At 39.8% G+C, this 13555-nt stretch overlaps 1 protein-coding gene across 1 annotated transcript; it reads right to left on the bottom strand.

Moving 5' to 3' along the window:
* Window positions 1-59: 59 nt before the first annotated feature.
* On the bottom strand, window positions 60-13421 carry pir (pirin). The gene is made up of 9 exons (XM_060859129.1): window positions 13046-13421; window positions 12856-12948; window positions 9441-9521; window positions 8378-8584; window positions 7610-7694; window positions 2881-2925; window positions 1562-1644; window positions 1360-1426; window positions 60-545 (listed from the first exon to the last, which is right to left on the bottom strand). Exons 1-9 carry the CDS (start codon window positions 13139-13141, stop codon window positions 427-429), a joined length of 876 nt encoding a protein of 291 aa, XP_060715112.1. The 5' UTR covers window positions 13142-13421; the 3' UTR covers window positions 60-426.
* Between the last annotated feature and the right edge of the window lie 134 nt (window positions 13422-13555).

Raw genomic sequence — 13555 nt, 5'->3', positions numbered from 1 at the left:
CAACGTCATTCTACGGAAGTCCTGAAAATGAGTCTGAAACATGAGACGACAGCTGGAGGTGCTTTCAGTACTCTTTAATGGTTTGTAAAAATTCAAGCAATTTGTGTCTACACAGCTGGTGAAGACCCCAAACCTTCATTCTAAACACTTTTACATGAACATTTACAGCATTTGGCAGACACCCTTATCCAGAGCGACGTACATAAGTGCTTAAATCTCTAACATTGGATACATTAATTCTGGCTCACTGGGTTACATACTTAAGATACCATGAGTTTAAAACATTGTTCAAAGTTACAATGAAAATTTTTAATGCTTTTATTTCTTAGCACTTTTATAAATGCAGCTTATATTGTGTTATATTTGAAGCTAATAGTGCTTTTGCAGTAGTGTGTAAAAATTCAACACATCTTTTTACACCAATGTTTACATCAGTCCACGTATTTTTGATTGCCAGTGTTTTGCTCTCTCAAATCCATTTGTGCATGTTCGGTAGTCTGTAATGGCTTGCTCTATCTCCTCATCAGTGTTCATGACAAATGGGCCTATAAAGGAAAGGCACAGATACACAATATATCACATTTGTCTATTAACAGGGCCAACAACAGCACACTGTATTTGAAATATAATGACTGAGGATAAGCAACTTTAACTTTCAACAAACCATTCAGGAGCCAACGCTATTTGTGTACAGCTCCTTTAGGGAACTTGGTGTGTTCATGTACATAGCTGTCAATCTTTTGTGAGCCATTACACATATTTAATTAATCCACAACATTGTAATTGTTGATGAAAAGTGTAGTTTTGCCTTTATTCTCTTTATTTCTTTTGTTCTCTATTCCTCTGAAAGACTTATCCCCTCTGTAGTGTCTTTAGCATGCTTTAATTATTCATGACGCAAATGTTTACTGTGGTCTTTCTGCTTGGTTGTGCCAGTTCTATGTCCGTGTATGTGTTGTTTGTTTGTGTGACTCAGAGAGCGACTGGAAAGCCGGAGTTGAATTCCGAATTGAATTGTGTGTCCACGGCAAATTAAAACTCACTCTGATTTTAGCATTAATGTCAAATTCTTTTGGTAAAATGTTAACTTTTTTGCTATTCACAGGTTCTGCAGGACATGAACTAAAAACATAATGACACACAATGTAATTAACTGTTGGTTATATAGAAACAATGTGGTGTTAGAACGTTACAGCTAGGTGCTTAACAGGCTCCCAATCAGTGCCTGATATCCTAGACGTAGCAACACTGAACAAAAACTTTTCAATAACTGTTAAATTGATTAAGGTGATTTTGACTTGACAAAACCACAGCTTATATGTTTAATGGTTTATTGTTACTTTAACTAAAAGACTGTACCATGCTTCACCACATGTTCCTTGATAGGTTCTCCAGCAATCAGCACAAAGTGTGCGTTCTCAACAGCCTGGCAACAACATGAAAAAGACAAAGAAATATATAAACAAATCAGATGTAAAAAAAAAAAAATCTATTTTATTATTTATGAACATGATGTGAACAACAGTGTAGAGATAATGATATTTTTTTATTGCATTTGTACCTTGTTTTCCACTTTGATACAGTCTCCATCCTCAAAAACCACAGTGTGGTGAGGTTCAATTTTCTTCTGATCGTCTTGTGGCCCTAATAAACAGAAGAATAACATTGAAACCATGCATTTAAACAAACAGCTTTGTATTACATAACTCGTCTCCATTAACTGGCACTGATGACCAGCAATTCCTTCGGAAATGTGTCTTCCATGAACAACACTGTGAATTAGAAGAAAGTCTGGGCTGGAAAAATAGTGTGCCTTGTCCTCTCTTTGATTCATGCCTTTGTTCATTTTTTAGATGCTGAATGGTTATGCTGGATGCCTTTATCGAACACAGCTGCTCAACTTGTTTGCACTGAATGGGAATGTGGTGGTTTCGTGAAACAACCTCAAACCTCATGTCAAAGCAGCTTTTTTTCCCAGTCCAAATCTTCTGTTAACAATTATGTCAATTATACAGTCAACAATGTATACTCAAAGGACCAGACATATAATCTTATTTTTTATATCAGTCAAAGCTGACCTACCAGATTTGATAAGAATGGTATAAAACACTTGAAATTTGATATTTGTTATCAGATTGTTTTTAACTGGAAGACCTCCTGTGCTTGTCAGTGATCCAATAGAATGTTTTTATACTTTGTTTTTAAACCCAAGCTGATAATAGAAGCATAAACACATCCTCACTGTAGTCAAAACTGAGCTCAGGATACATCTAATCAAGATTCATCTCAGAGATTAAAAGAATACAGGGTTTTTTCCCTCTATAGATTTCATCTGTTATACATATACCAGTACAACCAGTTCTTTCAACCAGTTGATTAAAGGCTGACAATGAGATCGTTAGAATAAAATAGTTATTTTAGGACAAATGGAAACTGAACAATAAAGAAGAAATTCATTATGCTATATAAAACGTGCTACAAACCCTGGCCTGAGCTCAAGTGAACAGTTGTTTTTACAAACGTCTCCACATACTAGCCAGGTTGGAAAATTCATCAACTAATGACTAAATATCCAGCTGCAACCTGGAAATCATCAGAACCACCTCAATAAATCAACACTTCAATCAGTGTTACTGTTCCTCAGGCCAGGGGTGTGCGCTGTTGCGGTTGGAGTGAGATCACAGAGACAACCTCATGGGTCAGTGTCACATCCAAGACCGGAGAGAAAGTGGAAATCGAGATGTACTCAAAACCCGAAGGGAAAACAAGAAGACCCTGATACCGGAATTGAGGGAGGCAAAAAAAGCATTGACTCTTTATATTAAGGATTTTGCACAAAAGCTTTTTTGTGTCTGCATGAAAAAGGAAGTTTGTACTTACCAGCATGCACAACTCCTGAGATTGTGTAGATAAAAGCAGTCCAGTCTATTCAGCAGAAAAAAAAACATTCTTACTACATTTCATACATTATATGAATGATATGAATAAAAAAAAGACCCCAGACCCTGTGGCTGGGGTCATGAGTGTGAAAAAGCAAGTCAAGTCATGAAGCTTTTATTGTCATTTTAAACTTAACATATAGCTGTTGCAGTACACACTGACCATGGTGCTATATAAAACAAATACAGAGCTAAGGACTTAATAAGTATTCCTAGCCACATAAAGTGCATCTGTGCAACCTGGTGCAAACAGTGCAAGACAAAAGACAAAAAGACAGTACAGGACAAAAGACAGTGCAAACAAAAAATACAAGACATTAGACAAAAGACAATACACAAAAACAGAGTCGACCAGTGTAAATACTGTATGTTCAAACAATACTGCGTGTGCAGAAATACTCGAATGAACACAGTATTAAAGCAGCAGTTACATGAGGTATTGTAAAGTATTGTGCAAAACAGCAATCAACTGAAATGTAAGACAGCATGTGCAAAGAGCAAAAACAGTGTGCAAAACAGCATGTAAACAGTTTGATGGATATATATTGGAAGAGTGTGTATTTGGTGTAGGTTTGTGCAGTCCATACAGTTGAGTGTGCATGTGTGTGTTGTGCTCAGTAAAGTTCAGTTCAGTTATTAAGGAGTCTGATGCCTTGTGAAAAGAAACTGTTACACAGTCTGGTGGTGAGGGCCCAAATGCTTCGGTACCTTTTTCCAGACAGCAGGAGGGTAAAGAGTGTGTGTGAGGGGTGTGTGGGTTCATCCACAATGCTGTTGGCTTTGCGGATGCAGTGTGTGGTGTAAATGTCAATAATAGAGGGAGGAGAGACTCCAAGGATATTCTCAGCTGTCCTCACTATCCCCTGCAGGGTCTTGCGATCCGAGATGGTAATGCAGTTGCTCAGAATGCTCTCAATGGTCCCTCTGTAGAACGTAGTCAGGATGGGGGGAGGGAGATGGGCTTTTCTCAGCCTTTATAAGAAGTAAGACGCTGTTGAGCTTTCTTGGTGATGGAGCTGTTGTTGAGTGACCAGGTGAAGTTCTCCGGTAGATGAACACCAAGAAATTTGGTGCTCTTGACGATCTCTACAGATGATGTTCAGCGGAGAGTGGTCTCTCTGTGCTCTCCTGAAGTTAACCATCTCTTTAGTTTTATCAACATTCAGAGACAGGTTGGATCTACACCAGGCAGTTAGCTGTTGCACTTCCTCTTTGTATGCTGACTCATGGTTCTTGCTGAAGAGACCCACCACGGTTGTGTCATCGGCAAACTTAATGATATGGTTAGACCTGTGCATTGCTGCATAGTCGTGAGTCAGCAAAGTGAACAGCAGTAAGCTAAGCATGCAGCCCTGAGGGGCTCCAGTGCTCAGTGTGTTGGTACTGGAGATGCTGTTCCCGATCCGGACTGACTGAAGTCTCCCAGTCAGGAAATTCAGGATCCAGTTGGAGAGTGAGGTGTTCAGTCCCAGCAGGCTCAGCTTCTCAATCAGGCACTGAGGGATGATTGTGCTGAATGCTGAACTAAAGTCTATGAACAGCATTTGTACGTACGGTGGAGAGACAGAGTACCTGATAGTTGGGGGAGGAATGGTCTTCCTTACCGCTACGTTGTTCTGCACCTCAAATCGAGTGTGGAAGTCATTCAGTGAATCTGGGAGGAAGGCATCGCTATTACGGGCAGGTGAAGCTGTCTTGTAGTTTGTGATTCCCTGTACTGTATGCCCTGCCACATGTGTCGGGTGTCTCCGCTGTCCTGGAAGTGGCTGTGGATTGTCTGGGCATGTGCGCGCTTTGCTTTTCTGATGGCTCGGGATAGTTTGGTCCTTGCTGTTCTTAGGGCTGCCCTGTCCCGTTCTGAAGGAAAAGTCTCTAGTTTTCAGCAGCGCACGCACTTTAGCAGTCATCCATGGCTTATGGTTGGAGCTTGGGGTGATGTCATGGAGATGGTCACATCATCAGCGCACTTGCCAATGGTAGCTGGTGACTGATGCCATGTACTCCTCCAAGTTGACAGAGTCATTGTTGGTTGCAGCCTCCCTGAAATGTTTAGAGCATCTGATGAGTGGTCTGTATGCTGGAATTAGCATAACAGAGATGTAATCTGAGTGGCTGAGGTGGGGGCGGGGCTCTGCAGGATACGCGCCGGGAATATTTGTGTAAACAAGATCCAGCGTGTTTTCCCCTCTTGTTACAAAGTCCACATACTGAAGGAATTTAGGGAGCACTGACTTGAGAGTTGCATGATTGAAATCTCCAGTGATGATAAACAGTTTGTCGGGGTGAACACTGCAGCTTGCTAATAGCCCCATAGAGTTCACACGGAGCCTCTTTACCATTAGCGCTGAGGAGAATGTACACTTCGACAATGAAAACCGTGGTGAATTCCCATGGTAAATAGAATGGCTGCATCTTACAGTCACAAACTCACTAGCGGTGAACAGTAACTAGAAATAAGTTCTTGCACCATTCTGAGTTTATGCAAACACACACACCACCATCGTGAGCCTTCCCGCACAGAGCTGCATTTCTGTCTGCGCGAAACAAAGTGAGCCAATCTAGCTGATGAATGGCGCGTCCAGAACTCTGTTACTGAGCCTCGTCTCTGTGAAAACAAAGACGCAGCAGTTTCTAAACTCTCGCCGTGTAGTGCGTTCGAGTCGGATCTAGTCCAGTTTATTGTACACGGAGCAAACATTGGAAAGTAGTATGTACGGGAGAGCCGGCCAGCTAGTGTTTGTTTTTAGCCTAGCTCGGACACCCTCTCCTGGTCCGAGGACCGGAAAAACCGGAGACAGGCGACACCGAGGACTGGAGGCCTGGTCCCCGCAGGAAGCCGAGGTCGCAAAGCCTTTCCAAAAAGCCGAGGTCGCAAAGCCTTTCCACAGTTTAACTGTGAATGTGTGCTTAAAATTGACATGACATGAATACTTCTAAATGACATCATGAAAACAAGCTTGGAAGCTGTAAAATCGTTCTCTTTCTACATAATTGCCAGCTCTGTCTATTGTCTGAGGAATTATCCTGTAGGCTGTAGGTGTTTGGATAATAAGGGTAGTGACAGGATAGTAAAAGCACAGCAACATTAACATGACAGAAGCTCGCAGGCAAATAAGTGAAAGTCTTCTGCGGTCGTTCTCTAAAGACTGAGAAGCGTTAACTTCTGGCATGATCTTGCATATACAGTAGGTATAAAGTTCTTCTGAGGTCTCTTTGTGCAGACCAGCCAAATGTCCTCCTTTAAGGTCAAAGCAATCCTATTCAGGTGGGGCACACACACTCAAAAGTCGGTAAATTCACGCACACACACAAAAACACTCACCGGCCACTTTATTAGCAACACTTATGCAGTTTTCCATTTAGCAAATCATGTGGCAGCAGCACAATCCATAAAACCATGCAGTTCAAGAGCTTCAGGAAATGTTTTCATCGAATATCACATTGAGGAATAATTGTGATCTCTGTGACTTGAACTGTTGCATGGTGGTTGGTAGAAGTTTTTACAGTTTATAGAGAATGATGTAAAAAACTGCAACATTTAATGAGTGTCAGTACTGTGGGTGTCAACACCTTGTCAGTAAGAGAGGAAGGACATAGTAACTCAAATAATCACACTTTTAACCATGGTAAGCTGAAAAGCATCTCAGTATGTACAAGAATCAAACCTTGAGGTGGATGGACTCCATTAGTAGTAGCAGTCCACATTGTGAACTCCTGAAAGCCAAAAACAGGAATTTGAGGCTATTGTGAGCACAAACTCACTCTAACTCGACAGTTTAAGATTAGAAAAAGAACCGTGGTTTCATTTCATCTCCTCAGATTTCTCTTCTTTGACGACAGGAGTGGAACCTGATATGGGCACCAACAACAAGATTAAAATCAGAGAGATTTTCTCCATTCTTTGATATCTGATCAACTAAATCTATTGACCTGCATCTGATATTTTACATTGTGTTACAGCCACGTGATTGATAACTGCATGAATATCCAGGTGTTCCTAATAAAATGGACTGTGTGTGTTTGCATTTGTGTGTTGAGGATCTGTACATGAAGCATTTACCAGATTTTCATGAACACTCCCTTTAGAATGAGCTTGAGGATGGAGAGTGAGTACTCTGGAACTTCCAAAAAGAAAAGAAAAGAAAACCACAACATAAGACAACCGCTCATTTCCCCTACATCTGTTTTTGTCTAAATGTAGATGTTGTCGTGCAGAACAGTAGTTTTTGGGAAGAAGGTCTGTCCAGAGGTATAGCCAGTAAGCGAGCTGACCTAAACACTGGAAAACAGTCGCATAACTGAGTCATAACTCAGAGTCATACAGTAACTGTAAGCTGCATTATGAAATAAAGGGCTCTGTTTGAGGAAATGCTATTTTGACAGCGTCCATGATATTGGACAGATGTTTATGTGGCCTATTCACAGAGAAAGTTTAAGTGTATGAGGCATGTTGGACACCAGGGTTTATGTGGTTACGATGTTCATTAAGTACGAGAGTGAGTAAGACTTTAAGGTGTTTTGAGAGCTTCCTTGTGTCTATATTTTCATCCTATTGCTCTGAATAGACATCTGTGAACAGCTGGACAGACCTGGATTTAGCACCAGGGCATGATGGGTATATTAGGCCACAGTTGCTATTCACTGAATTCCATTAATACACTGATTCTTACCCACAGGAATAGGCTGCACGTGCTTTGCCCCCTCACTTAGGTGGAAGTCGAGATAAATCGTTGGAGTTCTGGTGTAGATTTTTGACTAAGAATAAGAGAAAACAGTAAGATTTTATTCAGTCGTAGAATAAGTCTAAAAAAATCCTATCCATTACTTTGATTTTATTCCAAATTCTATTCATTTTTTAATTAGCATGGTATAATTATACTTCAGTATGTTCCTAATCATTTTAATACAATAATTTTAGGTGTGTTATAATAATTTTCATGCAGATTGTTAGAAACCTTTTATGGTATGATTATGTTCTTTTCATAATAATAGTAATATTAACATAACACTGCCTTACTTACTTACTTACTGCCATACAAATTCTTTTCATGCCCTCTGCTTTTTTTTTTAACAGATATGATAACAGAGTAGAAGACTAATAGCCTGCGTCTGGTTTCAGGCACCACTTGGCTGCTAATTTAGCTTGAGTCCTGGGTCACTTGCACTTGTGTCTGCCCAGAGGGAACCCAGACTGAGCCACAATTTACATTTACAACATAAAAAACTTTTTTCCACCTCCCCTAAAATCCGTTCCAGATTTCCTGCTTTTGTCTGATAAAAGGGAGGGGCTGACATCCTTGCGTCTGCGATTTCTAGTTAAACCTAATGAAAATGAGACATTATTGAGATTGCGCTTTTCATCCTGACCCTACATTAGGTCTAGTAAGTAGTCACATGGTTGAAGGGACAAGAGTTTTTTTTTCTTATCTTATCTTCACCTTCACCCCGAGGGCTTCGCCAGAAATCACGGCGACAGTCACGCCGTCTTTGCTAGGCTTGGGAACCTCGCTGCTCTTCAGTTCCTGGTACTGAGGCTCCACCATTTTATCTGCTTTTTGCAAGTTCACCCAAAGCTGAAGGCCCTGCATAGGTTCATCTGATAGAGGCATCTCTGCGTGAACCACACCTCGTCCTGCAGTCATCCACTGCCACCACAGACAAAAAGAAAACAACTTTCTTGATGTTGAAAATGAAAATGATTCATCTTTTTGGTTCATTCCTGAATTGGTTTAGGATGAACTTTGTTTCACTTGACCAGGTCCCAAAAAAAACAACCAGTTTCTTACGGTATACCACAAAGTTCTGTACTGCAGCCAGTTCTTTTCTGTTTAATGCTAGAGTCAAGCTCCAAAGTGAGTGATTTTGTCTAATGATCACATAGAAAATAAATTATACTGACAGATAAAAAGCAGTGGTTAAATATTAATTCATCGTGTGTGACAAGACTGTGACCAAAAGTCCTAGGAGTGCTAATACTCTTAAAGTTATCTCCAATAAAAGGCTGTCTGCTTTGACCTTTTTGTTTCTATGAAGCAGAGAATGTAATCTTTACGCCAAACGAAGTGCGGGAAACTTGATTCGCTGTAAAACAAACCACTACATTTTGTACAGGAGGAGCTTAACGCACCCTTTGGAGGTCTGCCTCTCTGATATTCTCTTATGTTTTCATTATGGAAATTTCCATCCTTGCTTTCAGATGTAAAGTTTTACCCTGTGGTTTGAGTTATGAAGTGAAACGCTATCAGCAGCTTTCAGAACTCTCTGGTCGTGCAATCGGCCGGAGTGCTGCTGCTAAGCTGATGAATGAGTACATTCGCTCTGTGAGCTATAGATACTTCACAAGTCTATTTCCTCTCTAATCCCTGAAACAGAAATACAGCTTTACAACAATAGAATTGTTGGAACTGCTCCACAGGGTCTGATCTCAGTGTATGTGTCAGTGGATTTTATATCCATTGACGACTGTGTAGATCTTAAACCAGGCCCTGTTGTGTGGTCTACCTGCAGATCCCCAGCCTCCAGTTTTCCAGAATGTCCACAAAAATCCTCATGAGCTGATGCACCACTTAGAAGGTATGTTACCTGTGGAGACAACAAATGCAGGTAAACTAAAACAGAATCTGAATTGCCCACAAGGAGGGAAAAATGTTCTATTGTTGAGCTTCTAAATAAAGGGGCTTGTGTTATAAATACTGGAAATTGAGAATAAACATGACAGTTTCTTGTTTCCTGAGGAACAAGCCAAGTCATTTTGTTTCAGACACAATTTTACACAATTTAATTTTTAATAGTTTTTTCCATAATAAAGTATGAGCACGGATCAATCTATATTAAGAAACTTTTAAACTTTGTTAAATAAAGAAATAATAGGGATATAAAATATAAAGCCTGTGTTGCAGGAAGAAATCAGCAAAACTTGTGGGAGGCAGGAACAAAGATCAAGGTCTCTTCCCCTTGGACGCCTGCTGGCCGAAAGGCTCAGCCTGTGATCTCTGAACACAGCTGTGAGTTAGTCTTCCTGTGTCTGCTCTGCTTGTGAGAAAACACACCTGTTCTACTGAGGCATTATGGGAATGTTGCCAAATAACTGGCTTATCGAGCCTCAACGAATTAAGCTTGTCCTCCTGAAAAGTTTTTGCAGAATCCTACACCCTACTCTCATTTACAAAACTAAAAACTGTCAATGACCCTTAAAAAAATGTAGCAAAATTTAGAACAAACAAAACCTCACAGATTAAGGAAAAAAATGAATAAAATTATAAATAAAAAAAAATTAACAAATCCGAAAACAAATTAACAAATCCGAAAACACATTAACAGATCCGAAAACACATTTTTTTAATTTGTTAATTTGTTTTCGGATTTGTTAATTTGTTTTGCACTTCTCGGCCACCGTAGAAAACTATATCGGAACCATTAATCTTAGCGTTCCAAGCACCCTTTATTGTTATAGGTTCCTTATCTTATCGGAAGAAGGGAGAAGGTGACTGCACCTGATAGCCTTGTGACAAAAGCCAACAAGGAACAGTTTCTCTCTTGATTTCATGTCCAGCACCAAGACATCAACAAGACTAGATTTCACTTGACCAAAACTTGTTCATCTTTAAGCTCTTATTTGGATCACGTAAGCTGACTAACATGACACTTTATGATGTGTGCAAGCAGGCTTTACTCAACACGAAACTGAGCATCTGGACTTTATTATCTCTAGGAAATTTAGTTGCTGAAAGAGTGTAGCAGATGGGGTACACACTTTCATGACAGCAGTATTCTCTAGGCTAGTGAGTCGATTCTTCTCTCACCATGATAATGCTCCCAGACTCGCTGACCGAAACTGTTCAAGTCTGAGGAACATGAATTCAATTTGACTTGGTCTCTAAATTCCTCAGATCTGTATCTGAACAAGTGTCAGTCCGATGTGCTGGACAAACAAGACTGATCCATGGAAACTCCAACTCACAACTTACAGGTCATAAAGGATCTGCTGGTGCCAGATGCCACAGCATACATAGAAAATATCAGGCAGGTGCTTTTAACATTAAGGCTACTCGGTGTATAATGAAGAGACCTGATTCCTTTGGTTTACTGAATATCTGTACATTCTATCTTGCGGATATTTAAACTAGAATTAGACAGAAGGAGCATCCCAATGAGAACCAATAAAACAGCTACAAACAAAACTAGTAAAAAAAACTCAGTGCGTGTTGGTTATGCGTATAAATATTAATATAATAAGATTTCATTATGCAGTTATTACAAAATTATAATAAACTCAAGTCTGCTTTGCAGTCAGATGATGCACGTGATTCCTGCTTGGTCTGAGTACAACCATAGATTTTGGCACCAAAACCTTCATACCAGCCATATTCTATAATAATTACAGTACAAGCCACAGCATGGAAGATGGAAAGCTTGCTGCGCTCAGTCTCACCGGAAACCGTACAAGGTGAGTGAGGCCTTAAACATGTGCAGAAAATTATATCGGTGTTGTGCAGTCTGACAAATCTAAAATACAAAAAACATCCTATTGTTGCATTCCTTTCACTGGAGTTACTGCATCCGATTTAAAACACCGACACCTTATGAAGCCAGACACAGCATCCCTCACAATGCACCAGGAAGACGTGTTTCAAGACTGTTGAGGTGGTCTAACGGTTGTCTGAAGAGCTAAGACATCTAAAGATCTACTGCTTCACCAAACAATTGAACTTAAATCGATTTTAAAACCCCTTGTCTTGTCATGCTGTACTAACTCCACAGCAGGGTTTTAGCCGGTCACCTAGCAAACCAGAATGAGGATGTGTTGCTCTGTATGAGAGAATCTACTAAATGCTGTAGATGTAATTGTTAAAAAATGAACAGAAAAGAGTACAAGATAGAATGAAAATAACAAGGGGCTATAAATAAAACCTTTGGAGAATTGAACACTTTATTAGGGCGAGACAAGGAAAAGAGGAATGATTCATCTTATTGTGGATACTGTTTCATACATAATAGTGGTTTTTAGTGGTTAGACATTGCCACTGGTGGGTAAGAAATATTAAATTGTTTAAACAAATATTTTTTTTCCAAGTGATAGATGATGATGATGATGATGATGATACACCTGTAGCAGTTACCATGTTGTTATCATGTCCTCGTGCTGTGGCAGATATGCCTGATAAAGTGGCTACTTAGGATGTTTTCACATGTAGAATAGGAACCTTTAGCACTGATGAGATGTTATATACTAATTATTATTTCTGTCAATAAAAGAGTACTAATATTACTGCAGCCTGTAGCATAATTGGTGGTACTGCACTGACTTTATTAGTTTACTGTTGGCCTTATTGTGAGTTTTCACCACCTCACGGAAAGAAATTTAACTCTGAAGTCTGAGGCGCACAAAAATGATGAGTCATGGATCTTAGACCACTTTAAAACACCCTAATAAAACGTTGTGTAAGACTGACCTCTAGTGGCCACACAAAGACGCGCACGCTGTGTCAATGCTGAGTCACGGTGAGAAATTAAAAACTCCACCTCTTGGTTGTTTTTAACATGTTAAAACGAATATATTGACATTTGTCCAGAGCTATTGATTGACACATGTCAATCAGCACATTGATTGTCATGTGTAGTAAAATATATGGCATGGTCTTGTGCGATATTTGTTAGCTTTACAGTTTACATGACTCCTGAATATGTGATACGTATTATAACATGCACTTGTGTGTCAGAGAATGATGGTTTAATTATAAAAAAAATTAAATAAACACTGATTATGTGACTTATTATGGGAAGCTCTACCTTCCCTGTGCACAGGTAACACCTGCACCTGCAGGATCCCAGGTATTTCCATGACTATGTCCTTAGAATGAATAGAATATTGATGAATAAGAATTTGTGTAATGAAACGAATAGAATATTGTGTTACTGTCTCAAAGCCTCGGTGAGGATGATCAGGAAAACCAGCAGGCTTCCTCACACAGAACTCATCCAACATCAGAAACGGATCCAGGTTACTTAGCTAAGAAGAGCACACACAGATCATTTCAGTTTTACACACTAAATATCATCATGGTTTTAAATGATCACCTTCTTCACTGAAGTCTGAATAAACCTACTTCATTTCTGCCGATGCTTCTGCGCACTCTTGCACCGACTCCCTCCGACTGCTCGACACTTAAAACAACTTTACTCACTTTTCTTGGTTTCGTCATGTTTAATCCGTAGTCTTTCTAAAATAAGTTCAACAACCCTGTGCCAAATGACGCAATGCTCCAAATTCTGTGCCAATCAGCTGTAATAGCATCAAGTGCTCCAGCGGTGGAACATGTAACACGTCAAGGTGTGACGATCTAACAGGTGTTAAGATTCGATTCAGAGTCGATTCCACACCTTGATACTGATTCTTTTGACAGCTTATAGAATGTTTGTACTTGAAGGAGTACAAATTATGTCTAACAGCCAGCCATATTGTTTACATTCCACAGATGAGTCTCTGTTTTTGCACATGCGTACACCGGATAGGCTGCTGAAAACGTCACGTGAGAAGCATTCCTTAAATAGATATAGCATATTTCCGGTTTTTCAAGTATGTTATTGATTTGGAATTTGATTCAAAAGAATCTCAA

Source organism: Tachysurus vachellii, chromosome 23 (genome assembly GCF_030014155.1).
Source record: "Tachysurus vachellii isolate PV-2020 chromosome 23, HZAU_Pvac_v1, whole genome shotgun sequence".
Lineage (NCBI taxonomy): Eukaryota > Metazoa > Chordata > Actinopteri > Siluriformes > Bagridae > Tachysurus > Tachysurus vachellii.
The sequence above is the reverse complement of the archived record's forward strand: the minus strand, read 5'-3'. Positions and strand labels throughout refer to the sequence as shown.

What these genes read in the sequence shown, in the direction of transcription:
- pir (XM_060859129.1), bottom strand. Translation starts at nt 13,141, where the DNA reads ATGACGAAACCAAGAAAAGTGAGTAAAGTTGTTTTAAGTGTCGAGCAG. An exon ending in GTATCAAAGTGGAAAACAAG is followed by an intron (nt 1,427 to 1,561) that starts GTACAAATGCAA and finishes TGTTGTTGCCAG; the next exon opens with GCTGTTGAGAACGCACACTT. An exon ending in GGAACATGTGGTGAAGCATG is followed by an intron (nt 546 to 1,359) that starts GTACAGTCTTTT and finishes TTTCCTTTATAG; the next exon opens with GCCCATTTGTCATGAACACT.